The following is a 27,591-nucleotide window of genomic DNA, read 5'->3' as shown; positions in this document are numbered from 1 at the left end:
ATTATCCCTAGTGTACATTCATTACCATAAACAGCTCAAGGATATTTAGAAAGAGGTGTTTCAATGGTCAGACTCTCCTGACACAGGGGGGGAGAATTTTCTCCCTGTTGGTGTGGAGGGGCTGAGAGGGAGCAGGCCAACAGTTGGCAAACTGTTGCGCCAATCTGTGCTGTAAAAATTTCTGTGTAATACTATTTAATATTGTCACGAGTGTCAAGAGCTTGTCAAAGGAAACAACTAGATTACCATACAAGAAATTCTTGTGAAACAACTTCCCTGCTCTTCTCCAGTTGGTAAATATGAGGTGTTCTTCATGACTGAATGCAAGGCATACTGCAGCACCACGTCCCTCGGGGCTGCAGTCATAGGGGTGTTAATCTGTTTAATATTTTAAACATGTTACCATCAGCACGGGAGAGGGGCTTTGTTATGAGCGCTTTGCTTGTGATGCGGAGCAGAGCTGCTCATTGTTTCTAACCAGCAGCATCTTGGTGAGGAGACAAATTGAATTCAAAAAAAGTTGTTTTGAGGTGCTTCAGGTTTAGAAAGACAAGCAAAAAAGGACTCATGATGGGGCATCAATGACCAGTCACTTCCGAGCAACCCTGTCATCTTCCTTACATCTATACCGCACAGTCAGCTCATCTTCTGAGAGATTTTAAAGAAAGAGACAGTGCAAATGCCGGGGCTGATCCAGGGGGAAAATTTACTCTGGGAAACTTGTTCCTCAGGAAATCGGAATCATTCCAGGAGATCACATCCACCAAGTTTCTGCTTGATCGCCACTGACCTTGGATATGATGCAACCTCTAACCCAGTCAAAAATGAGGCCAGTTTTGTTTGGTTTTGACAATGTTTCAAGATTTCAGTAACTTTAAAGGGAAAAAAAAATGGGTAAAAGTGGTGCTATGCTGCACAGGAACTTCCCCCTCCAGTAATGAGGAAGATTGCACAAATTGTCCTGAATAAACTGGGTACTTAAAACTGCTCATAATACTCTTAAAAATGCCCTTTTATCTGGTTTTCTTTCAAAGATGCGCCGGATTTCAACCTTCATGGGGTCATTCAGCACAGAAAGAGGCCATTCAGCTCATCATGCTGTGCTGGCTCTTTCAGAGCTACGCAATAAATCCTACTCCCCTGCTTTTCCCCCCATAACCCTGCATTTTTTTTCTTCTTTCGAGTATTTATCTAATTCGCCTTTTGAAAGTTACTATTGAATCGGCTTCTACCAGCCTTGCAGGCAGTGCATTCCGGATCAGAATAGCTTGCTGACCTAAAGACAAAACTCTCCTCAGCTCCCTCGTGATGGGTTACATGCAACAGTGGACCTGAACCCACCAATGATTGCCTGTCCAACAAAGATCAGCATTTCCAGACAAGGTTTCATCAAAGCTCAAGACCGAGGCCCATACCTGCCCTGTTCCATCTGAATCTCCCGGCAAACTTTGCCGTCCCAGCCACAGTAGGGATCCCGAGCCAAGACGCAATCGAGGCACGTCGAATATTTGCGGCAGCTTGCCACAGGGAGCTGAATCACGCCACTCTGTGATCCGATGTACAGCATTCCCTGTAATTATAACAGGCACACCATCAAAGTTAAAGTGTCATTCCATGCAGAGCATGTCTTTGGTGAGCACTATTTTAACATTAATTTCCATCAGGTCATAAATGCTGAGGTGCATAATAATCATGCTGGAATAACAGTTTGACCTTTCCCTTTCATTTTAATTGCAGAGTTATGTGAATAACAATGGGAAAAAAACATATGGTTTGTCATGGCTCTCTTGCTGAGGTGACTGTTTTACTTGTATTATTAGTGTTTTGCTTGAATAAGACAGTGGGGTGCCTTGGGAGCTCAGTGGTTACACCACTGCTTACTCAGCCATGTATAGGTACCTTTAGTGGAGCCCTTGATTTGAGTGTCATTGGTAAGGTCAGCAATTATTGCCTAGCCCTCATTGCCCTTGACACAGTGGGCTCGCTAGGCTTCAAAGGGTACTTTAACAGCCAACCACATGTGGATTACTTTATTCTTTCTTGGGATGAACTGCCAAGGCCAGCATGTGTTGCCCATCCCAAAGTTCCCTTGAACTGAGTGGGCATTTAAGAGCGAACTATGTTGCTGTGGGTCTGGAGTCACATGTCAGCCAGACCAGGTGAAAACGGCAGATCTCCTTAGGGAGCCAGGTTGGGTTTTTACAACAGTTGATGATAGTTTATCACTTTTTATAATTCCAGATTTTTTTTTTCAATTAATTGAATCCAAATTCCACCAGTTGCCATTGTGGGGATTTGAATCCATCTCCCCAGAGCATTAGCCTGGATCTCTGGATTCCATTACCACGACAGCACTGTCTCTCCATTAAATCGGGAATCACATATAGGCCAGACCAGGTAAGGAGAGCAGGTTTACTCTTCTAAAGGACAATAGTGACCCAGTGGGGCTTTACAGCACTCTGATAACTTCACGGTCACTCTTGTTGACAGTATCCTTTCATTTCCATAACTCCTGGACTTACATGAGAAGGAACATTCATTGTCTATCCCCGCCTTGAATTGGAAAATGATACTGAGCTTATCCAGTACATAGGTTTCCATTGCAACCTGCTCCTCTGGTCCTTTGTTTTAACTAACAAAGCAGCTCAGACTCAAACCTATTATTCCCTGATCAGCAGAATGATCATGAGGATTAAGGATCTTTCCCCTTGCGGGAGAGACCGGAACTGGGGGAACCAATTTAAAAATAAGAAATAATAGATCTGAGGTCTGAGCTCCCCTTTAAGATGGAGATGGGGACAAATCTTTTCTCTCTGAGGGTCGTGAATGTTTGGAACTCTCTTCCCCAGAGAGTGGTAGAAACAGGGACATTGAATGTTTTTAAAGCAGAGATAGGTAGATTCTTGATTAACAAGGGAGTCAAAGGGTATAGGGGCTAGACAGAAAAGTGGTGTTGGAGCCACAATCAGATCAGCCATAGTCCTGTTGAATGGCAGAGCAGGCTTAAAGGGCTGAATCGGCCACTCCTGCTCCTAATTTTCAAGTCTGTATTATATTATTCCCACATGGTGGAGTTGGGGAGGGTGAGGGGAGAATAGGTCATTTTACCGCTTGGGTGGTAACCTGACAGAACGGACTGTCTGCCCATTAGAGAACCTGCATGGTTTTCACTCTCGTCTCAGCCCCACCAAGCCTGACCGTGCACTGTAACAACGGAACCTGCCCACGTCCACTTATATAGCTTCACACGGTTACAAAGTTTACCTGGCTGCTGGCGAGTACCAGACTTTCCACCGGCTGGGCTTTCTCGTAAAGCTGGATCTCCTCTATGACCTGTATGTTGGACCCAGTGTCCACCACCTTGTGCAGCCATCCATCAACTTTAAAAACAGGCGAGATCAAGTCACATTGGAAACAAACACAGGTGATCCTCCAGCAGCTCAATAGCGCTTTTGGAGTGAATACATAGCAGAGCAAGACAGAGTAACAATCTCTTCACCACAGACTGATCGTGAATTGTGCAGGAAGTCTTTCATTTTCCATGCATCAGTAAGTAAAATAAATCAATACCCGATATCAGGGATGTTAGGGCCTTGAAGTCAATGCAGAGGCAATTAAGTAGAATGGTACATGGGGGCGAGGGAATTCAGTTATGTGGAGAGACAGGAGAAGTTAGGATTATTCCCCTTTACAGCAGAAAAGGTTACTGGCAGATTTAATGGAGGTATTCAGAACAATGAGGGGTTCCAGTGAAGAAGATTGGGAGAGAAACTGTTTCCACTGAAAGGAGGTTGGCGGCCAGAGGACATCGATTCGAGATAAATGGTAACACAACCAGAGGGAGGATGAGGAGACCCTTTTTTCCAAAGCAGCACGTTGCTGAGATCGGGAATGCACTGCCGGAAAGGGTGTCGGAAGCAGATTCGATTACCACTTACCAAAGAGATTTAGATCAATACTTCAGAAGGAATCTTTTGCCGGACTATGAGGAAAGAGCGGGAGAATTCGACTAATGGGATATCACTTTCAAAGAGCTGGCACAAGCACAACAAGCTGAATGGCCTCCTCCCTCTGCACTGTATGACTCAATGAGCATCAGCACTTGTTAAGTCTTGCAATTTGACCCAGGAGCCAAGCGTCTGCCGTGACCACATGTTAACCAAACAAGGCAAGTATTTACTCTGTTACCCAGAATATCACATTTTACAGTATGCTCTAGGCACGTAATGGTTATTAATTATTAAACCCAGGGGTTTCAAGGCCATTGTTTTACTGCCATCTAAAAGCTGCGAGCAGGGCATGGGGCAGCTTCAACTTTTGGTGGCAGCATGGGTGGTTGGGGGAGGGGACGGGGAGGGGACTGGCGGTGGTGGATGGGGGTTCTCCGTGACACAGCCTAGTCCGATTTTCCTTTTCACTGAGGTGAATGGCAGGAGGGCGGTGGTAGAGGGGGGAAATCAGGCAGGGCGTTTAGCGGAACAACTGCTCGGCGCGTGACAAAAGTGAAAATGACCCTCTCATCTTTTTAAAAAAAAAAATAGGCCCAGGATTTTATGTCCCCATCCCTGCCCCCACCCCCCCGGCCAGTGGGATGTTGCCGCCGAAATGAATGGAGAGTGAAATGACTCTCCCATTCACCAGAGCAAGACACACTGTGGCAAGGCTGGAAAATCCTGGCCATGGCGTTTTGCACACCAGGTTCTGAAAAGCCGAGTAGAAAAATGGGAGACAAGTTTATTTTTTCACAACCAGGACAGTTGCTCAGTTCCTCTGCAGGACCAATAAGCGATGCAAACCACTGTGTACAGCAAAGAAAGAACTTGCATTTACTTAATGCCTTATTGTAGCTCTCGCAAATAAGCTACGATGTTTCACCCAGCGTCAACAGCTCTGACGTGCAGTCACTATTGTTATGCAGGCCTTTTCAGAGAGAGCCAGGGTCCCACAAACAGGGATAAGTCAAATCTGATTGGTCGGTTTTGATGGCCTTGAGTGAGGGAGGTAAGGTGGAACCTTGGGAGAGGGCCTTGCTTTTTTTGGATTGCACAGAGGTGTCGGCAACATCCACCTAAACCCCCCCAGAGCAGGCAGGGGGACTTGGCTTGGCATATCCACCAGAAGGGTGTGTCACTTCTGAAAACACAACACTCACACAATCCTGTACTGAAGTGTTACTCTAGGCACTTGTGACAATTACTATGATTAAACAGAGCATTGGTGGGACCACACCTCGGGCAGAATTTTGCCATTGGTGAGCAGGAGGCGGGGCCCGCTCGGCGACGTGTAAAATGACGTGCGGTGATGATGTCAGGCAGAACCCCCGACATCATCCCGCCCCATGTAAATTTTCAGGAAGGCGGGTCCGCAGCAAAATCAGCTGCGGGCCCGCCGACCTGTCAATGGCCAATTGAGGCCACTGACAGGATCATTGAAACAATTAAAGGACCTGCCCGTCCAACCTTAAGGTTAGCGGGCAGGCTAAGAGCTCCGGCGGGGAATAGAGAAAACACGAAACCTCATCCACCGGCGGGATGAGGTTTCATGCAGGGTTTTAAAAAGTTTAATAAAGTTATCATGTAAATTCTGAACATGTCACATGAGGGGGACATGTTAGGGATTTTTTTTTTTCTAATTTTTTTTATAACAGTCAGCGATCTCCCTGAGGCTGCACTTAGCCTCAGGGAGATGTGTGCTCTTTTGTGCGCAAGTGTGAAAGATGCACTCTCACTTTTAGGGAATCCCCACCCCAGCTTGTACAGGGAGCTCATAGCACTTCCTGCCGGGCGTCACACTGGGTGGGCTTTAATTGGCCCGCCTACTTAAAATGGCGACGGGGCCCGCTTCTCCGGTGGGGATCGTCTTCCTGTCCCGCCTGCCCCTGGAGTAGTGTGTGCAGTTTTGGTCTCCTTACATAAGGAAGGACACTGTTTCACTCCACCTAGGGAAACTAAGACCTGGGATGAGGGAATTGTCCTACGAAAAGAGGTTGAGTAGACTTTGTCTTATATTCCTTGGAGTTTAGAAGAATGGGAGGTAATCTAATTGAAACACATAAAATTCCTAAGAGGCTTGAAAATGTAGATGCTGAGAGAATGTCTCCCCGGGGCTGAGGAATCTAGAACACAGGGGTCACGATCTCAGAATAAGGGGTCAGCCATTTTGGGTTGTGATGAGGAGGAGTTTCTTCACCCAGAGGGTTGTGGTTTTTTTTGGAATTCGCTATCCAGAGGGCTGTGGATGCCCAGTTGTTGAGCATATTCAAACAGACGTTCGCAGATTTTTGGGTGCTAAGGGAATTAGGGATATGAGGGAAGGTGAAGCTGATATGGATGATCAGACATGATCTTATTGAATAGTGGAAAAGGCTCAAAGGCCAAATGCCCACATCCAGCTCCTATTTCTTCTTATGCTCCTTTTATTTATTTGTTCACAGGATATGGGTGTCACTAACTAGGCCAGCATTTATTGCCCATCCCTAATTGCCCTCAAGTAGGTGGTGGTGAGCTGCCTTCTTGACCCGCTGCAGTACCTGTGGTGTAGATACACCCGCTGTGCTGTTAGGGAGAGAGTTCCAAAGTTTTGACCCAGTGACAGTGAAGGAACAGCCATATAATTCCAAGTCAGTGGTATGTGGCTTTGAGTGGAACTTCTGAGTGAAGTTGGGATTTTGTTTCCACAAGGACTGTGCAGTAGTCACTCCTACTGTTATGGACAGATGCATCTGTGACAGGAGCTCAAGTATGTTTTTCTCTCTTGTTGGTTCCCTCACCACCTGCCACAGACCCAGTTTAGCAGCTATGTCTTTTAGTAATGGTGCTACCGAGCCACTCTTGGTGATGGACACTGAAGTCCCTCATCTAGAGTACATTCTGTGCCCTTGCCACGCTTAGCGCTCCCTCTAGTTGACGTTCAACATGGAGGAGCACTGACTCATCAGCTGAGGGAGGGCGGTACGTGGTAACCAGCAGGAGGTTTCCTTGTCCATGTTTGACCTGATTTCATGAGACTTCTTGGGATCCACAGCAGATGTTGAGGACTCCAAGGGAAACTCCCTCCCAACTGTATACCACTGTGCCGCTATCTCTACCGGGTCTGTCCTGCCGTTGGGACAGGACATAACCAGGGATGGTGATGGTGATGTCTGGGGCATTGTCTATAAGGTCTGATTCCCTGAGTATGACTATGTCAGGTTGTTGCTTGACTAGTCTGAGAGACAGCTCTCCCAATTTTGGCACTAGTCCCCAGATGTTAGTAAGGAGGACTTTGCAGGGTCGACAGGGTTAGGGGTTTCCATTGTTGTTTCTGGTGCCATGCAGTCCGTCTGGTTCCATTCCTTTTTTAGACTTTGCAGCAGTTTGCTAGGCCATTTCAGAGAGCATTTAAGATTCAACTGCATTGCTATGGGTCTGGAGTCACATGTAGGCCAGACCAGGGAAGGAAAGCAGATTTCCTTCCCTTAAGAACATTAGTGAACCAGATGGGTTTTTAACAATAATTGATGATGGTCACTATTACAAGACTAGCTTTTAATTCCCGATTTGTGAATTGAATTAATCCTGTGTCTCCGAGAGCAATAACCTGGGCCTTTGGATGACTAGTCCAGGGACATATACGAACACCGCCTCCCCACTTATGTTGCTGTTAACTTAACTAGTGCTCGAGTCCTGGAGTGGGGGTTTGACTACACAATGGCCTGATTCACAGGTCAGTGGATTGCAGAGTTATGACAGGAGGATATCTCTTTCTACAACACCTACCTGTGCCGATGAACATCACATCATACTGTTTATCGTCCAGTGCTGTGACTGTGTCCACTACAATCTTTGTGTACTTCACATTTTCCTTCGTAAAAACCGGACCTCCTCCCCTGGGTCTGACTTCCTCGTCCATCAGGGGATGCTTCTTCACAAAGTCCAGAACGGTGTCTGGCAGGTCATGTGATGTCGTGAAGCCCTCTCTCCTGAATTCATCTGTAATGCACTGTCGGCAAGAGAGAGCACAACCAAAATGGTCAGCAACTTGCGTCTATACAGCTTCTTTAGCCAAGTCAAATGCCACAAGGTACAGGAGTGTTATCAGACCAAGTTGGACCCTGAAGCTCATGAGGAGATATGTGGGAAGGTCAGCAAGAGCTTGGTGAGCAGATACTGGGCTGAATAATCCCAATAGGGCAGCCCCCGGAAACCAGGTCAGCCAACATGCGGCACACCCAACCTGATCCCAGCTGTAACGCACTGCGGGGTGGGTTAATGAGGGCTGAACGAGAATTCTGCCCCTCACTGGGGAGGAATTCCCGCTCCCCGGAGCCGCTGGCCAATAGGATTGGCCGTCACGTCCATTTGTCCTGGCAGCGCCAGGAAGGCGTTAGTGGCGGCTACCGGGACTGCAGGAGAAGAAGATGGATCCCTGGAGCAGGTAAGTCCGGGGTCTTGGTCCAGGAGGGTTTGGGTAGGTTCGGAGAGGGGTGGGGGAGATAAGGGGGGGGGGGGGGAGACCGGGGAGGAAACGGTGGGTTTAAGGAGGGAGCAGGTAGGAAGGGGCAATTTGATCTAAGAAGGGAGGGGGGAGGCGCTCCACTATTGGCAAAGGGTAGCCCCTGAAGAGCGACTCCCCCTGTCTTCCTTCCCACCCTTTAAGCACTTAAGTTAAAAAAAAATCAGGCTTTCTGCCCCCCACCCTGCTTCCCACGCTAAACATTTCACAATGTGAGCGGCACATTATCAGGAAAAACTGGCTTTATGACAAGCCTAATTGACCCTTAGTTGTTCATTTAAATATGGCGGGCGTACTGCCTATATCAGCACCCACCTGCACCCCTCCCATATTATGGGGGTGAACGCAGGAGTGAGTTGGGCGCCCACCCTATTTTACGTGACCCCCCTCTCCCCGCCCCTAGCCATGGGATAACACGCCCCCTGGGGAACATACAATTCAACCCATATGCTTAAAGAAGAGGCTGAAAGAGAGCCGAAAAAGCAGAGAGGTTTCGGGAGGGTATTGCAGAGTTTAGGGCCTCGACAGCCGAAGGCACAGCCGCCAATCGGGGAGTGACTTAAATCTGGGGTGCCCAAGAGGCCAGAGATGTTGTAGGCATTAATGGGGCTGAAGGAGATTACAGAGATAGGGAGGGAGCGAGATCTTGGAGGGATTGTGACAAACGTTTGCACGCTTTCCATATCATGACTCCTTGCTAGGGTATAATTCATGAGAAAGACTGGCAACAGCTGGACATAGTCACACTCATGGGATATAGCAGCTATCATGAGCTCAGAACTCCCCAAAGCCCTTCAGAGCCAAGGAATTCCTTTTGTAGGGCAGACATCATTGACAAGTAGGCAGGCCTCCTTACACAGCAGTGAGATAATGACCAAGTAATCTGTTTTAGTGATGTTAGTCGAGGGATAAATTTTAGCCAGGACACTGGGAAGAGCTCTACTGCTCTTCTTCACAATAATACCATGTCCAGTTGCGAGGGCACACTGAACCTTGCTTCAATGTCTCATTGAAAGGTGGCGCTTCTGACAGTACAGCACTCACCCAGCACTGCGCTGGAGTGTCAGCCTCAGTTTTGTGCTCAAATCTCTGGAGGGGGCTTTGAACCCACGACCTTCTGACTCAGAAGTAAGTGAGCTTCCACAGCTGTTATTTGACCTTCAGTTTCTGCTGACATCAAGGTCATGGATGTTTTTTTCGATGAGCTGTGGTTCACCCTCTCCTCTGAGTTCTGTTTGCTCCATTACAATAGCTGCACTTCAAATATACTTTGGTTATGTCCAGTGGGTTGTGAAAGGAACTACATATATTCTTTTGTTTTCTCCCATTTTCCTTATCCAAATGGCGATTTGGCATGTATGATGGAGGCTGCGTGTTGGTAGGAAATCTCATAGCGGAGGAGGGGTGGAAGAGGAGAGGGATCACAGTGAAGGGCAACACTCTGCTCGCTTGCCATCTGCATAAGAACATGTCCAGTCAGAGTAGCTGGATAGTGACCTACAGCTGGACCCCTCGCTAACATTCTCCTCTCTGATCCAGGAATATTAAAGGCCACTTAACCCATACTGAGATCAGCGTGGACTTGGGGTCAAATCTGGCATATTCCCAGTCTGCATTCACAGGGTAAACTCACTTTGTGTGGTAGAGTAAAAAAAGAGGTGTTAGTAAGTCCGGGGAGCCGATTTAAATTTCCATTCATCCCCCTGCTGGAATGTGCAGCTTGCAAAATCCACCTCCACGATATCTACACACAACATGGACAGGACTGTACAGCCCCTCCACCTGCCGGGATATTGACCTCCCACCGAACCGAATGGAGATTTAAATGTCTCGCTGCACCCGCCGGTGGGCGGGAGACACATCACAGTGAGGCAGTAAAATTCTGGCCATGATAAGAGAGGGAGGACTCATGTGTAAGGGAATCATATGTAGAGATTGGAATAGAAGGTGAGATGGTTTCCCTGGACACATATTGACTGCTGTAAAGCTCCGTTTTCAATCTCAATCTGTTGCTTTAGTGTGAGCCCTAGGGCAAAAAAATACCCAAGTGAAATAGCACTTTCAAATGCTGAAGAGTCTTACCGATCCTGGGCGAGGTTCAGGAACCTTCCCCATGTATCTTGACCACCACCGTGTCGATTCCTGGTCTTCCTTATACCGCCCCTCAAATGCCTTCTGAATATCGGCAAGGGAATATCGGCAGACGGCAGACGTTTGTACATTTTGCCTTCATTATTATCAAGGAGAGTAAATAAACATTAGAGAAATCAGAGAAAAACAATAACCACACACTATGCCGTGGGGTGTCAGTTGCCTGAATACCTCAGATATTTGCCTGAAATTCCTCTTTCCCTTATTGCTCCTAGAAATCTGTAAGATCTAGCAATCTTGCAAATAGACAGCACTCCTTGCTAGTGTCACACCTTCCCCCCACTTAAGCCTTTTCAGTCCACAACCTCATGAGAGATCTGCTTCTTAATTTTCTATGGGTTTACCCAATTGTTGCCAACTCTCAGCATTGAGGGTTTATGTCAAGGACACTGCTGTGAGCAAACTCAAGAGAAAAGTTGTGGGGGGGGGGGTTAAAACAAAATAAGTTTTTTTTTCCATTTTATTTGGACACTTAGTTATAAAAATCCTGGAGAGCGCTGCGGTGGGGGGAGCGGCGGGGGTGGAGGGAGGGGGTGGTGAACAGGTTCTTCCACTGGCAGTCAAGGTTAATCCCATTGGGTGACAAAGAACTAGTTCCCTTTTCGATTGGCCTGGGGAAGACAGTATGACTGGGGCTATGGTGGCAGTGTGGGGGTGAGAAGGTTTGGGGTGGGAGGTCATGCGATGAAAACCACCAGGAATACACCCAATCAGATTTGGAAACCCATCAGCCAAAATAGTGCAGAGGGGAATATAAGATGACTGTGCCTTGTGTTTGTACACTAATGGCACACGGCGCATATTGTTAAAATCTGCCCGGCATCCTTTTTCCACACAACCAACAAAGCCCAACAGAGCAGGACATTTAACAAAGGCAGTCATTGAAGAGGTTGAAAACAGGCAGCGCAACACATCAGAGGGCAGGATCTTTGTTTGGACGCGACACACCCAATGTGATTTTTCTTCGATTGGTCAATTAAGGGCCAGAGGGTGGGTTTGCTGCCCAATTAAGGACAGTGGCAAGCTCCTGATGTCGGAGGGGCAATGGTAGGCCACTCCAGCACTCACAAAGTGGAAACCTGCCAACGCAGGTAAGGTGGAGAGAGGGTGACTCCAGATGGAGGCGCCCTCTCAGCACTTTTAAAATCTTTGAGGAAACAAATGGCCAGAGCTGCCAGACTGCCTATGGGGAAAGGGCATTCTGAGGCCACTTCTAAGTTGGCTGTGGGGCGGGGAGGTGGCGGAGGGTTGGTTAAATAGTGAAACGGAGCATTGCGCTCCTCCCCCAAGCCCCGATCTGCCGGGTGGAGGCCAATTCCTCTCTCGGTCAGTGATAGAGAGCTCAGGCTTATTCACAGCTCAGTGGGCTACCCACCACTTGCAGACGGGTAGCTGTCTTCCTGGAGGCGAGACCCTCATGGCAAACCCGGCATGCTGACTGCCTCAGGGAGATTCCGAGTCTGTCCGAGCCCGTTCCAGCCTCCGCGGGCTTCCAAAATTCTTCTCGGAGTCGTTATTTTTGACCTCGGACCAAATAAAATACTGAAATTCCAAGCTTTTTGAAGCAGGGAGTTTCAAGGAATGTTCGGGCTCCACCCAGAAAGAGTGGCACGATGCATGTAAGAGCGGCAGACTAATCAGGTGACTCTCTGTTTGACACACACAGGGTAAATATCCAGAAATGAACCCAACACCTAGCACTCAGTAGCACCCAGTGAGAGACCTTTGCTTTTCCTGATATTTTTAAATGATCTAGATCTTGGTGTGCAAGGGACAATTTCAAAGTTTGCGGACAACACAAAACTTGGGAGAACTGTAAACTGTCAGGAGGACAGTGCAGAACTTCAAAAGAACGTTGACACATTGGTGGAGTGGGTAGATAGGTGGCAGATGAAGTTCAATGTGGAGAAGTGTGAGGTGATGCACTTCGGTACAAAGGACGTGGAGAGACAGTATATAATAAAGGATACTATTCTAAAGGGTGTGCAGGAGCAAAGAGACCTGGGTGTATATGTACATAAATCATTAAAGGTGGCAGGACAGGTAGAGAGAGCTGTTTCTAAAGCATACAGTATTCTAGGCTTCATTAATAGGGGCATAGAGTATAAGAGCAGGGGGGTTATGATGAACTTATATAAACTTATATAAGATACTGGTTAGACCTCAGCTGGAGTATTGTGTACAGTTCTGGGCGCTTCCCTGTAGGAAGGATGTGAACGCACTGGGGAGAGTGCAGAAGAGGTTTACAAGAATGGTTCCAGGGCTGAGACACTTCACTTATGAGGAAAGACTGGAGAAGTTGGGACTGTTTTCCGTGGAGAGGAGAAGACTAAGAGGAGTCTTGATAGAAGTTTTCAAAATCATGAGGGGTCTGGACAGAGTAGATAGGGAGAAACTGTTCCCGCTTGTAAATGGATCGAGAACCAGAGGGCACAGTTTTAAAGTGTTTTGCAAAAGAAGCAAATGCGAGGTGAGAAAAAATCTTTTACAAACAGTGAATGGTTAGGAATGTGCTACCTGGAAGTGTGGTGGAGGCAGGTTCAATTGAGGCATTCAAGAGGGCATTGGATGGTTATTTAAATAGAAACAATGTGCAGGGTTACAGGAAATGGAAGGAGATTGGCACTAAGTTAAAATGCTCAGAGGTGGTGCAGACATGATGGGCCGAATGGCCTGGTTCTCCACCGTAACAATTCTGTAATTCTGTGATTCTCTGTGAGATGACTTCGATTACTAAGGACACCACTGATAATTCAATAACGGTCAGTTTACCTCGAGCAATGGAGTAAAATGGACAGTATTGATTCAACCGCCTGTTATATACCTCTCACCATTTTAATTGGAAATTAAAATCAGGAGAGATGTGTAGCAACAACTCGCAATTATATGACGCCTTTAATGTAGTCAAACAGCAAAATGCTTTGCAGCAGCGTTATCAAACAAAACAGGCAGCTGAATTGATTTCATCCAGTTTTATGCTCATGCTTGAAGCAAAATTATCCCGAGTGAATTCATCCAATGAGCAGTAATAAAAAGAGCAGGAGTTAGGAGGGTAGAAAGTAGAGGAGAGACAGCCCATGCCTCACAAGGCTGCATCATCCCCAAAATGCCTCAACGCTCTGCCATGGGTGAGGATTGCCCTTTCTGGGTGTCAGCAATCCTTAATGGCTCTCCCAAAGCAGGCATGAGCAATCTAACAGAGAAACGATGCGTCTGATTCAGGGGCATGTAATCAATCTCTGAGATACTGCAGTTTCTCATTCTCGACCATGAAATTCAATTCTCCTTTCCAACAGAATTAATCGCAGAATATTTGCACTCACATTTCAACCCACCACTTTCATTATTATTCTATTCTTGTGACAGGAACGGGACTCATGGTGGGGAAAAGAAATGAAGAGACATCAGCACTCAACTGTATAAAACGTTCCAACAACTAACGCTCTCCAGATTTGTTTAGCAAGCAGAATGAGTTCCTTTTTTTGTTCGTTCATTCACAGGATATGAACATCGCTGACAAGCAATGTTTTGTCTCGGAGTTGGACGTGGGCACAGCTGTGCGGCAAGTCAGAAGTTACTGCGCAGACTGCTCACAAGTCATCCGCTTATAGACGGCAAGTGCACGCAGCCATGCAAGGTACTATTCACTGGAACAAATAAGCTCCGCACAACATCAGAGGAGATTGCTTTTTGAACATTCTTTCATGGGAATGTGGGCATCGCTGGCAAGGCCAGCATTTGTTGCCCATCCCTAACTGCCCTTGAACTGGGTAGCTGGCTGGGCCAGTTCAGAGGGCAAGTTAAGAGTCAACCACGTTGCTGTGGGTCTGGAGTCATGCGTAGGCCCAGACCAGGTAAGGATGGCCGATTTCCTTCCCTGAAGGACATGAATGAACCCAGATGGGTTTTTACAACAATCAGTGATAGTTGTCACGGTCACCATCACTGAGACTAGCTTTATAGTGCAGATTTATTTATTGGAATTTAATTTAAATTCCATCAACTGTCATGACAGAATTTGAACCCACGACCCCAGAGCATTACCCTGGATTACTAGCCCAGTGACGTCACCAGGACGCCAACATCACCCCATGGTATGTTCCAGGCAAGACCAGAATTTATCTCCCACTCCTAACTACCCTTAACTGAGTGGTTTGCTACTTTATTCAAAGGGTCGTTAAGATTCATCCATATTGCTGGCCCTGGAGTCACATATTTCCTTCCCTAAGGGGCATTATTGCTGTCGCTTTATGACAACCCAGTAGTTTCATGCTCATCATTACTAATACAAGTTTTTTTTATTCCATTTGCTTTTATTAACTGCACTTAAATTCCTCCTGGTGGGATTGAAATCCATGTCTTTATATCATTAGATTAGATCTCTAGATTATGGGGCAGTAACATAACCATCATACCACCATTCGCTCTGCAATGAAATTTAATCCAAAGAGAACACCTGTTGTCACACAATGAGAAGTACAGCACATCGCAGATATAATTGGAGCCATCCAGCCAAATTTCTGCCTTCTGTTATGAGTCACTGTTTCCATGGGGACAGACAAGCGTTACATGACAAAGCTGCTTAGGGGCATTTCGTTTTGTGCTTCGATAAAGCTGCACTGCGTTGAGAGGGGTGACAACTGCAATGCCTGTGGTTTCTGAGGTTGGTACCAGAGAACCACGTTACCTTGTTGGAGAGTTAATAGCCCAGAGTCACTGAGTCCATAAGAGGGTGTGCAGTACCGAGTTGGAGATGACACCTTTCGGATGAGACGTTAAACTGACCCGTCTGCTCCCTCAGGTAGACACAAAGGTCCCACAGCCACAATTTCAAAGAAGTGCAGGGAATTCTCCCCGCTGTCCTGGACGATATGCATCCAACAGCCAACATCAAATTGGTCTTTTCTTTCATTCATGTGTGGGATGCGGGCATCATTGGCAAGGCCAGCATTTAGTGCCCACCTCTAATTGCCCTTGAGAAGGTGGTGGTGCGCTGCCTCCTCGAAGCATGTGGTGTAGGTACACCCACAGCGCTGTCAGGGAGGGAGTTCCAGGATTTTGGCCCAGTGACGGTGAAGGGACAGTTGACATTGCTCCAAGTCAGAATGGTGAGTGATTTGGAGGGGAACTTGAAGATGGTGGTGTTCCCATGCATCTGCTGCCCTTGTCCTTCTAGGTGGCAGAGGTCAGATTTGGAAGGAGCTGTCTGTGGGAGCTTACTGCGTGCCGATTGGCTGCTGCGTTTCCTATATTTTCACACTTCAAAAGTATTTCACGGATTGTAGGCATTTTGGAATATCCTGGGGTCAGGAAAGGCACTATATAAATGCAAGTCTAATATACTAAGTCTCGAATCAAAAGGTTGCTGGCTTACCAATGAGAGGTTATAAAGTGGGATTAGTTTACCTGAACATTCTGCTGGAATTATTGACATAAAATAGAGAAACATAAGCCCGATTTTAATCTAACTTGTCCAGTGGGAACAGGGTGGGTTTGTTGTTTTACAACTGTGGTCACGAAAGGGGCTGTGTAGATATAGGTCTTTCTTTTATTCACCAAGATTGCCATGAAGTTTAATTTTGTACCAACGCTTCACTCCAATTATCAACAAAGTGCACAGCACACAGTATCGTGTCCAGTATTAGGCATCGAACTACGGGGTGAACATGAAGATTTTGGATGCGGTGCAGAAGAGATTTATGAGAATGGTTCCAGGGAATTCGATTACCTGGACGGACTGGAGAAGCTGTGGGCTGTTCCCTTCCGAGAAGCGGAGATTGAGAAGAAGCTTGTTAGCGGTTTTCAAAATCATGAGCGGTCCAGACAGAATAGATAGAGAGATCGAGAGAAACAGTTCCCATTGGCGGAGGGGTTGGGAAACAGAGGACACCGATTTATGGTGCTTGGCAAAAGAACCAAAAGAGGTATATGAGGATACCTGGTTTGTTTTGCAGCGAGTGGTCAAAATCTGGAATACATCTGGAATACATACTTCATGCCCATCTTCATCCAAGAGAATGAGGATGAAAGTATCAAACTCGGGGAGAGAGAGACTGCGAGGTTCTTGAGCAAATTGATATAGGGAGTGACAAGGTACTGGAGGTGTTGGCAGGCTTAAAAGTGGACAAATCTCCAGATCCAGATGATTTGTGCTCCAGACTGCTGAGGGAGGCAAGGGAGGAGATCGCAGGGGCTCTGACCCCAATTTTTAATTCCTCCCTGACCATGGGGGAGGTGCCAGCGGACTGGTGAACAGCTAATGTAGTTTCACTATTTGAGAAGGGTTGTAGAGATAAGCCAGGGAACTACAGGCCAGCGAGTCTCACATCAGTGGTAGGGAAACTATTGGAGGAAATTCTGAAGGACAGTATCTATCTCCACTTGGAGAGGCAAGGTTTGATCAGAGATAGTCAGCATAGCTTTGTCAGAGGGAGGGCATGCCTCACAAATTTGATTGAATTTTTTGAGGAGGTGATCAGGTGTGTAGATAAGGGTAGTGTAGTTGATGTAGTTTATATGGATTTCAGCAAAGCCTTTGACAAGGTCCCACATGGGAGGCCTATAAAGAAGGCAAAGGCACATGGGATACAGGGTAATTTGATAAGGTGGATTCAAAATTGGCTTAGTTGTAGGATGCAGAGTGTGATGACAGAAGGATGCTTTTGTGACTGGAAGCCAGTGTCCAGTGGCGTATCACAGGGATCTGTGCTCGGTCCCCTATTATATGTCATTTATATAAACGACATAGATGACTATGTGGCGGGTAGGATTAGTAAATTTGTGGATGACACAAAGATTGGCTGGATGATAACAGTGACGTTGAGTGTCTTGGGCTACAGGAAGATATAGACAGGATGGTCAAATGGGCAGATAAGTGGCAGATGGAATTTAACCCTGAAAAGTGTGAGTAATACACTTTGAATATTTCCTTGTCAAATTACTCCTTCCAATGAGCAGCATGGCACTAGGAAGTTCTGAGGAACAAAGGGACCTTGTCGTGTGTGTCCATAGATCTCTGAAGGCGGAGGGGCACGTTAGTGGGGTGGTGAAAAAGGCATATGGGACACTTGCCTTTATCAATCGAGGCATCGATTACAAAAGTAGGGAGGTCATGTTGGAGTTGTATAGAACCTTGGTAAGGCCACAGCTGGAGTACTGTGTGCAGTTCTGGTCGCCACATTATAGGAAGGATGTGATTGCACTGGAGGGGGTGCAGAGGAGATTCACCAGGATGTTGCCTGGTTGAAACATTTAAGTTATGAAGAGAGGCTGGATAGACTTGGGTTGTTTTCATTGGAGCAGAGAAGACTGAGGGGCGACCTGATCGAGGTGTACAAGATTATGAGGGGCATGGACAGGGTGGATAGGGAGCAGATGTTCCCCTTAGTTGAAGGGGAAGTCACAAGGGGGCATAAGTTCAAGGTGAGGGGCAGGAGGTTTAGGGGGGATGTGAGGAAAAACATTTTTACCCAGAGGGTGGTGATGGTCTGGAATGCGCTGCCTGGGAGGGTGGTGGAGACGGGTTACCTCACATCCTTTAAAAAGCACCTGGATGAGCACTTGGCACATCATAACATTCAAGGCCATGGGCCAAGTGCTGGTAAATGGGATTAGGTAGGTAGGTCAGGTGTTTCTCACGTGTCGGTGCAGACTCGATGGGCCAAAGGGCCTCTTCTGCACCGTGTGATTCTGTGATTCTGTGAGATGGTGGTGGAGGCAGATTCAATTGTGGATTTCAAAAGGGAATTGGATAAACACCCGAAGGCAAAAAAAATACAGGATTATAGAGAAAAGGCGGGTGAAGTGGGTCTGTAGAAAATGCTGTCGCAGAGAGCTGGCATAGACTCGATGGGTCAAATGGTCTCCTGTGTCGTAACCATTCTATGCTTCTATGAGTTGATTATTGTGTTACCCTTTTTGGCTGCAATCATATGCCTGGCTAACCAGATTTTAGTTCACATTACGTATAACTGCAGTGCTTCACCCAACAGACTTAATCTTGCTCCCTCAGGTTAAAATGCAGTCAGAAAGCATAATGAAGGCACGATTATTCGCTGCAGTGTTTGAGTTCCACATAAAAGAACAGTCACTAACCGAGTCTCTTCAATGCACTCCACTTGGAGATTGAATTTAACGAGCACTGACAAGAGTTGCTCTCTAGTGCAGATTGCCACGCAACATCAGATATACACGGCTACACTGGAAACCTTCGCCATTCATTTATTAAACCTGGAACTGATGGAAGGGCAATTGACAAGACTTGCTGTGGAAACAGTAGCTCAAGTGGGAAGAAAGAGAGAGAGACAGAGATAATTGGAGAGAGCAAGAAAGAGCAAGAGAAAAGGATGGACAGGCAGGCAGACATGCAGTAACAGATTTGAAATGAAAACACAAAATTCCGGAAACATTTCCTAGATTTATCCAGCGCCTTTTATGATCTCGGGACATTCCAAAGTGCCTTGCAATCAACGAGGTGTAGACACCACTGTAATGTAGGAAACATGGCCACCAAACAGCAAGCTCCCACGAACAATAATGTGAAAACGACCAGATAATCTGTTTTAGGAAGGTTGATCGAGGATAAATATTGGCCAGGCCACAAGGGATAATTCCCCAGCTTTCCTTCAAAATAACATCACGGGGTATTTTGCATCCATCCGACTGGGCAGATGGGGCCTCCTCCAAACAACAGCCCAGGAGTGTTGGCCTGGATCTTGTGCTCAAGGTTCTGTAGTGGGGCTTGAACCCACAACCTTCTGGACTCATAAGAGTGCCGCCCCCACTGAGCCGTAGCTGTGTAGGTGAAGGACTGGTGGTGGGGGGGGGGGGAGCAATAATTTATTTATTTCTGAATAGCTGAGCTAGGATAAGCCACATTACCTTCGCCTCAGTATGTATCGTGTGACCTTCTGAAACTCCAAAATGCAGCCCTTTATAAAACTTGGCAATCGGTCTTTAATTACATCTTTAAATTGAAGTTTATGTTGTGACAATCTTGTGACGCATTTAGTGGGCCATCGCGTTTGCGTTAGTCGGATCATGTGCATGCGGTTTCTCCTCTTTCCAGTTTTATGGAACAATTATTTCCAGTTAGTTATGAACTGGGGCATATGTAAAAGATGATGGCAGCTGTGTGAGAATGGAAAGTCACACAGGCCCAGCAAAACCAGGGCTCTATAGATGTTCAAAACAGTCTTCAATGACTGCTAGAACAATTTTGACATTCCACTGCATCTTGATGCAAATCCACTAATGCTCATCATGTGGTTATTAAATAGTCGCTTGGTAATACAGAACTTGAGTATTGCTGAGAAAAGGCATTTTGTCAAAGCTTCTCGCCTTGCACTCATCAGGACACTCGCAAGAATACTAAATAAAAACAGAAAATGCTGGAAATACTCTGCAGGGGTCTGACAGCATCTGTGGAGAGAGAAACAGCGTTAACGCTTCCAGTCCTTATGACTCTTCTTCAGAGAAAACCAACGTCAGGGGAAGCAAACAACTTTATGCTGCATGAGAAGAGAGTCCTGATTGGTTGGCAAGAGGACTCGGATTGGTAGAGGTGTTGCCTTGGAGAATTGCACCGATTAATGATGACAAGGATATCAGAGTAGGCAAATTCGACTCTGAGCTTTTGGTGTCAGCAGTGGATCAGTGATAGCATTCTCAGCTCTGGGTCCAGACACTTGAGCCCAAAATCCAGACTGGCACTTCCACGAGTCTATCGGGTAAAATTTTAAACCTGTCTGCTCTCTCAGGTGAATGCAAAAGGTCACAAAAGGCACTATCCTGAAGAAAAGGAGGGGAGTTCATCCTGGCATTCTAGTCAATGTTTATACTGTAACCAACATTAAAAACACAGATTATCTGGTTACTATCATGTCGCTATTTGAGGGAGCTTGCTATGTGCAAAATGACTGCCACTTTTCCCACTTTACAACAGGTTACGTTCAATTGACCAGTGAGCCATGTGATGATTGAATATTCCTCCAGCCAGGCTAGTATAAACCAGCCCTGGACAGGGTCTCCTTTTGATCTCGAAGGATGACCATCAGAGCACCACATTGCCACTGTGTCGGGATGAGGAAAGGCTCCATATATAGTGATGTAGCTTTTCTACATCCATAGTTCAGTTGCTTCCAAATGTGGACCAACTAGGACAGAGAAACATGGTTTCCAGCAACATTTCTCTTCATAAGTGAAACAAGGACCTGCTGAGTGGAAGGTAATTATTAAACGTGCAGAACGCGTTACAAACTGTTTTCTGTTTAGCTTCAATGAAGTGACTGTGAAAAATGCACAGACCGATGTTTTGGGTAGTTTTACTAGCTGTTGCTGCACTTTCAACTCTCCTGTGTCCCAAGATCAATAGATTCTGTCAGATCGTTCTGTATACAAACGGCACTCAGCTTGGATCAGTATTGTTATAGTTACTAGATCAGGAGAGAGTAGTAGAATTTATAAACCAGGCATGCTTTCCTGCATCTTGGCCTAAATATCTTGCCAAGCGGTCACATTAACAATGTAATTTTTCTTCTTCAATTCTTGTTAAATCTCATACGAATGACGCAAGGACTGGATGATACAATGGATTTCCACAATGTTCTTTTAAATCTGAGATAGATTCAAACCCAGTGTTGACTGATGGAATTGAGATCGCCCATGTCTGCTGGTTGTCAGAATCTGATGTTCTGGCTGTAGTCTCAGCCCACCTGCTGGAGCGCAGAAGGTTACAACAGAAAGGGGAGCTGGCAGCATAGTGGTATTGTCGCTGGGCTGGTATTCTGGAGACCCAGGGTCATGCTCTATGGACCTAGGTTTGAATCCCACCACAGGTGAAATTTCAATTCAAAGTCTGATGATGACTGTGAAACCATTGTTGAAAAAACCCATCTGGTTCACTAATTCCCTTTAGAGAAGGAAATCTCTACCTGGTTTGGCCTACATGTGTCTCCAAACTCACAGCAACGTGGTTGACTCTTACAAATGCCCCTCTGGAAGAGGGGCAATTAGGGATGTGTGTGCCCACATCCATTAAAAAAAGAAAGCTGCCAGTAAGTTGCACGAGGCCACAAGAATGGTTTGTGGAACACTACACTACTCTTTTAAGGCTGAGGTTAAGACATGTTCCCTAAGGAAGAGGAGAGGGAGGTTTCCTGATCTGAAATTACTGACGAATTCCTGAAGCAGAAAAGTGGCTCATTCAATACTGCTAGCATCACCTCAACTTAACCAGCAGAATAAAATACACAATAAGGAGACAATGTGAATCACTGGAGCTGAAAATGGCAACATGGGGAATGCTTTTAGTGACAGCACTAATCTTTCTCCAAGATAAAAGCAAAATACTGCAGAGGCTGGAAATCTGAAACAAAGACAGAATCTTTCTCTCTATAGCAGACGTGACAAGTGACAGCCAGTTAAAAAGGTTGCAACTTGTAATATTCTAAAGAATAAGGAACTGCACCAAGATGGTTTCTTCCTTCCCTTTTACCTTCTCTCTGGAAATTGGCAACATTTTGATGAGTGGCTTTGGGCGCCTCCATCCATATAGTGGGCCAAGTTCAATGCCCCCTGACAGCGGGTTGGGTGGAGGGAGGGCATTTAATCAGGCGGGAGTGTGCCAGGCGGGGATCCCATTACCTTCCCACCTCTGCCCTGATTAAGTGGGAGGCAGGAAGGGTGGTTGGCAGCCTTCCCAATCGACACCAATTAACGCCCATGGTGATTAAAGAATTTAACTATTAATGGGTACAGATTTCTATACATCTGTTACCTGGATGTTGCCTGTCACACCTGCTCAGAGTGTGGAAAGTTAGTTCTCTCTTTGGTTTCAATTAATATTATCTGAGGTCTGATTTTTTTCTCCTTGGAGGCAGGGAGAAATGTTTTAAAGGTGTGTGTTCAGTAAGGGATTGAAAAGTGTGCAACAGTTAACATGGGCTGGTATCAAGAGTCAAAGTGTATCCTTTAAACATAGTTGCCTTCTGAATGTTGCCTCCTCACTCATGCCTTGTATTAAAATAGGCCTGGAAAAGTGACAAGGATTACTTCATTGGCTATGAAGCGCCTTGGGTTGTCCTGAGGTGGTGAAAGGCACTATATAAATGCAAATTCTTTCTTTGATAGTTTCAGATCAGAAGACCAGCATTGAACAGAAAACTTCCCATGTGGTCTGAAACCAGATTATTGAAAAACGTGGTGCCCACCTTCATCCCAAGTAGGAAGATCACATGTTCCTCCTAATCTACCTTCCCAAACCCTACTTGCCCCTCATCCCACAATCATTTCTGAAATGCAGCGAATGGCAGGAGTTCTCTCGGGCTGCTGAAACAGAGAAAGCATTCAAATGTGAACCTGCACCCAGCAAGCCACAGAATATTGCCCCAATTTGCTAAACTCTCCGAGTCTGCATAACATCTAGTTTCATTTCCAAACTTTCACCAGTTCTCAGTTTTCTTCCCTCCTCAGCTGAGGTCCTAGACATTGATGGGACATTGTTGGTTTGTAGATAATCACCTCAACCAATTCCTACACCACAAGCAGCAATGATGAATAACCACAGCTCTTTTGGTTTTTTTTGCGATGTTGGTTGAGAGATGAATATTGCCCAGGACATGAGGAGAACTCCCCTGCTCTTCCTTGAAAAAGTGCAATGGGATCTTTAACAACTGACTACCTTAACAGTTAGGTGGAACCTTGGTTTAGCCGTTCACAAAAGGCAGACCTCCAATAGGGCAGCACACCCTTAGTACTGTACCATCAACATCGACCATGTGTTATTTTGCTTGTTACACTGCCATAATTTTCTGAATGCAGTATCTATACTTACCATTGTGATACAAACACCCCATAGAATATGGTGTTCTGCCAGTTTCCTTGGTTCAAAACATAGGTACTCTTCAGGATGTTGAAATGGAAGCCAAACTCTGGGATAGAACACACAACTCGGGTCTTTAGGAAGGATGTCCACTTCCTCTGCAGAGTTCTCATTCCTCCCTCATCGCCCTGTAGCACAAACATATTCAATATTGGAAGATATATATGTGTATTTGTATATATTGCACTGTTACCTCTAGCCATTGCCAGACAGTCATCTATCTGGCTATCTCCAACTTTATTATGGATCCTTTGTGGCTTAAAACAAAATGAGCTTTTTCATTCATATAAAAATGAAGACTATAAAGCAAAATACATTACATTTCAGAACGCTGGACCATTTAATGAATCATAGAATGGTTACAGCACAGAAGGAGGCCATTTGGCCGGACATATCCATGCTGGCTCTCGGCAAGAACAACTCAGTTTGTCCCACTCCCCTGCTGTTTCCCTGCAACTCTGCAAATCTTTCCTCTTCAAATAATTAGCTAATTCTCTTTTGAAAGCCATGATTGAATCTGTGTCCACCACACTCTCAGGCATTGCATTCCAAATCCTAACCATTCCAGAAAAAAAGTTTTTCCTCATGTCGCCTCTGCTTCTTTTGCCAATCACCTTAAATCTGTGCCCTCTAGTTCTCAACCCTTCCAACATCGGGAACAGCTCCTTTGATCTATTTTGCCCAGACCCCTCATGATTTTGAACATCTCTATCAAATCTCACTACCTTCTCTTCTCCAAAGAGAACACAGCCAGCTTCAGCAAACTATTCATGTAACTGAAGTCTCTCATCCCTGGAACCATTCTTGTGAACCTTCTCTGTATCCTCTCTAAAGCCTTCACATCCTTCCTGAAGTCTGGTGCCCAGAATTGAATGTAATGCTGCAGTTGAGGCCAAACCAGTGTTTTACAAAGATTCATCTTGCTTTTACACTCTATGCTTCTATTATAAAGCCTAGGATTCCAATGCTTCAGCAACTGCTTTTTCAACTTGCCCTGCCACCTTCAACAATTTGCGCAAATATATCCTATCGTTCCTCTGTTCCTGCACTCACTTTAGAATTGTACCCTTTTTTTATATTGCTTTTTCTTCATTCTGCATAACAAAATGTATCACTTCACATTTCTCTGTGTTAAAGTTCACCTGCCTCATTTCTGCCCATTTCACCAGCCTGCCTATGTCCTCTTGGAGTCTCTCACTATACTCCTCACAGTTCACAACATGTCCAAGTTTGTCTCGTCTACAAATTTTGAAATTGTTTTCCTGCGCTGCACCCAAGCCTAGGTCAGTAAAGCAGATCAAGGAAATCAGTGGTTCAAATACACTGCCCTGGGGAACCCCTTATGAACCCACTGGTGATCTCCAGAGACCCCAGAGGTTTTGGGATGCAATATGTGAGTTAACTTGAGATGTGACGTGTGGTAGGTGTTGTTTGCTTGGAAGGAACATATGACTTCGGACCTACGGTCCTCAAAGCTTTTCACCACTGGGCACCTTCTTGTGTCATGTCTGTGTCTGTTGTAGACTCATTCATCGAAATAGACTTTGATTGCTATGATTAGTTAACAACTCAATTTTTGATGTATCTTGTGACTGCCAGAACTGTAGAAGGCAAATGAGATGGATCTCAGCCTTTCTAGGAATTTCTATGTACTATTAGATCGTACAAGGATGTTCCAAAGTTTAAATGTGGTTGATTTGCCCTTTTACCCTTTCTTTTTCCTTCTATCTATCCTGTCTACATCGGTCAAATTCATGTATTTGGTTTGTCAACTCCTAATTGTGGTGATGGATCCCCACACAGGGAAGACACATAACTGACCAAAAGAAGGTCCCTCAGTCTAAAACCCATTTAAACTTTACATTATCTTCCTTTTTACTCCCTGCCCCAATCCTTTAACACCTCAGGTTCAGGTCATTGCTTCCTTGGCTTTATTTAATTGCTGCTCTGTAATTTTCAAGCTGTGGGGTCTTGGGGCTACGGGGTCTTGGGCTATGGGGTCTTGGGCTATGGGGTCTTGGGCTATGGGGTGTGATCCTTTACCTGGGCTTCTCAATAGAAAAGAGACACCACCCACCTCAACGGCCAGTACAGAGCCTCGTCTGTACCCTGTACAACCCACATATCATTCTACACATGATCCTGCCTATTTATTCCACCAATCCTGTTTCAGGATACTTGGACATTCATACGAACACAGGCATTTCTATGTTTGCAGGGTTAATGCAGTGCAGCGGTGTATTTACAACTTATTCAGATTACATTCAACCGTTGAAAACAATGGGAGTATTCACTAGGCCAGTACCACACCCAAGTGAGAAGTCAAATTTTAACGTCTTAAATGACAGGTTGTCAGAAAACAACAACCCAAAAGACAACATCTCTCTCAAGTATTTTAGATTCGTCCACAAACTGGAAGGAAAATAGGTGAAACTGTCACCTTCAATTTTTCATGAGGACCAAGGGTATATTGTTCAGGACCTTATATGAACACGAACACCAAAAATAGGTGCAGAAGTAGGCCATTCGGCCCCTCCAGCTTCTTCCGCCATTCGATAGGATCACGGCTGATCTGTGTTTCGAATTCCACATTCTCTTCTACCCCCGATAACCTTTGATTCCCTTTACTCTTGAACTTTCTCATCTTAAAAAAAAACACTGCCCATCATGGAGACTGAGTCACCCAGTCCAGGAAAATCCTAGCCTCACCTGAATAATACCGTGGCTAAAAGGGTTAAACAATTAGGACAGTTTGTACAGAGTAGGCTTGTAATTCCTTGAATATAAAAGATTAACGGAGGATCTAATTGGATGATGAAGATGTTTGGAGGGGTTGAAGAGGCACATAGAGAGAAACTATCTCCTCTGATGGCAGGAGTTGGGGTGGGGGGGCTTTCATAACCTTAAAATTGAAGCGAGGTCATTCAGAGATGATGTCAGGAAGCAGTTCTTCATCCGAAGTTTAGTGGAAATCTGGAACTCAAAATGTTGGGACTGGGGGTCAATTGAAAACTTCAAAACTGAGCTTGATAGGTTTTTGCTGGGCAACATTAAGCCAGATAGCATGGAGTTAAGATACAGATTAGCCATGGCCTAACTGAATGGCAGAAAGACTTAAGGGGCTGAATGGCTTAGTCCTGTCACTATGTTCCATTAGCAGTTGTTCAGGTGCTACAACTAATCTCGGTGCCTAGGGGTCCCATTCCTGATCACAATCCAGTGATTACTGTTGGAAAACATGCCTGGATGTTTGTCATTGAATTCCCTCTCTTTATTGCAAGAGTTAACATCTGTTAATTTATGCAACTATATTTGTGGGTGTGGTAGGAAAAAGCACAGGGAGAATTAAACCCACCAGCAAGAAGCATTGTGACAACCACGAAGGTTTATCTTCTAGCAAGGGTCCATTCTAACAAAACAGCAACAATATCTTCCATTTGAAAAGCACCTTTAATGTAGCAAAAAAGTCCCAAGGCGATTTGCAGGAATGTTTACCAAACAAAATATGACACTGAGCCAGGTAAGAAGATACCAGGGTAGATGATCGAAAGCTTGGTCAAGAAAGTAGGTTTTAAGGAGTGTTGTAAATGTTCAGGGAGATAATTCCAGAGCTTAAGGCCTTGGCAACTGAAGGCACTACCACCAACAGTAGTGCAATTAAAATTTGGGAGGCGCCAAGAGGCCAGAATTGGAGGAAAACAGAGATGTCAACAGTTGGGTTGTTGGAGGAGGTTGCAAAGAAAGGGCAGGGAGAGCCATTGAGGGATTTGAGAACAAGGATAAGAATTTTAAAATTGAGGCATTGTTGGACTGGAGGCCAACGTAGGTTAGCAAGTACAGATGTGTTGGTTGAATGGGACATTTGGAGTTTAGATACAGAATTTTGGATCTGCTACCCCAAAAGCAGCGCCAACGGAGCTACGCTAATGGATGATAGCCTTGGCTTTTGATCCAGACCTTCCTTGTCTGTGTGGCTAAGCTCCACTCTGGAGCAGAGCATTAATCAAGTACCTGCTTTCAAAAATAATTGCTTACGCAGGCACCATTCAGCGAGCTGCTGGCACCCA

At 45.6% G+C, this 27,591-nt stretch overlaps 1 protein-coding gene across 1 annotated transcript in view; it reads right to left on the bottom strand.

The window, feature by feature from the left end:
• The window catches only part of sema4gb (sema domain, immunoglobulin domain (Ig), transmembrane domain (TM) and short cytoplasmic domain, (semaphorin) 4Gb), a 168,014-nt gene that overhangs the window by 31,929 nt on the left and 108,494 nt on the right, over window positions 1-27,591 (bottom strand). Inside the window, exons 9-13 of the mRNA XM_041209634.1 lie at window positions 23,477-23,652; window positions 10,576-10,720; window positions 7,758-7,980; window positions 3,265-3,380; window positions 1,416-1,570 (exon numbers count right to left, since the gene is read on the bottom strand). Of these exons, the coding sequence (XP_041065568.1) occupies window positions 1,416-1,570; window positions 3,265-3,380; window positions 7,758-7,980; window positions 10,576-10,720; window positions 23,477-23,652 (815 nt within the window). The remainder of the gene's footprint in view (window positions 1-1,415; window positions 1,571-3,264; window positions 3,381-7,757; window positions 7,981-10,575; window positions 10,721-23,476; window positions 23,653-27,591) is intronic.

This window comes from Carcharodon carcharias, chromosome 17, assembly GCF_017639515.1.
Source record: "Carcharodon carcharias isolate sCarCar2 chromosome 17, sCarCar2.pri, whole genome shotgun sequence".
Classification (NCBI taxonomy): domain Eukaryota; kingdom Metazoa; phylum Chordata; class Chondrichthyes; order Lamniformes; family Lamnidae; genus Carcharodon; species Carcharodon carcharias.
Note: the sequence above shows the minus strand (reverse complement) of the source record. Positions and strands in the feature narration are given on the sequence as shown.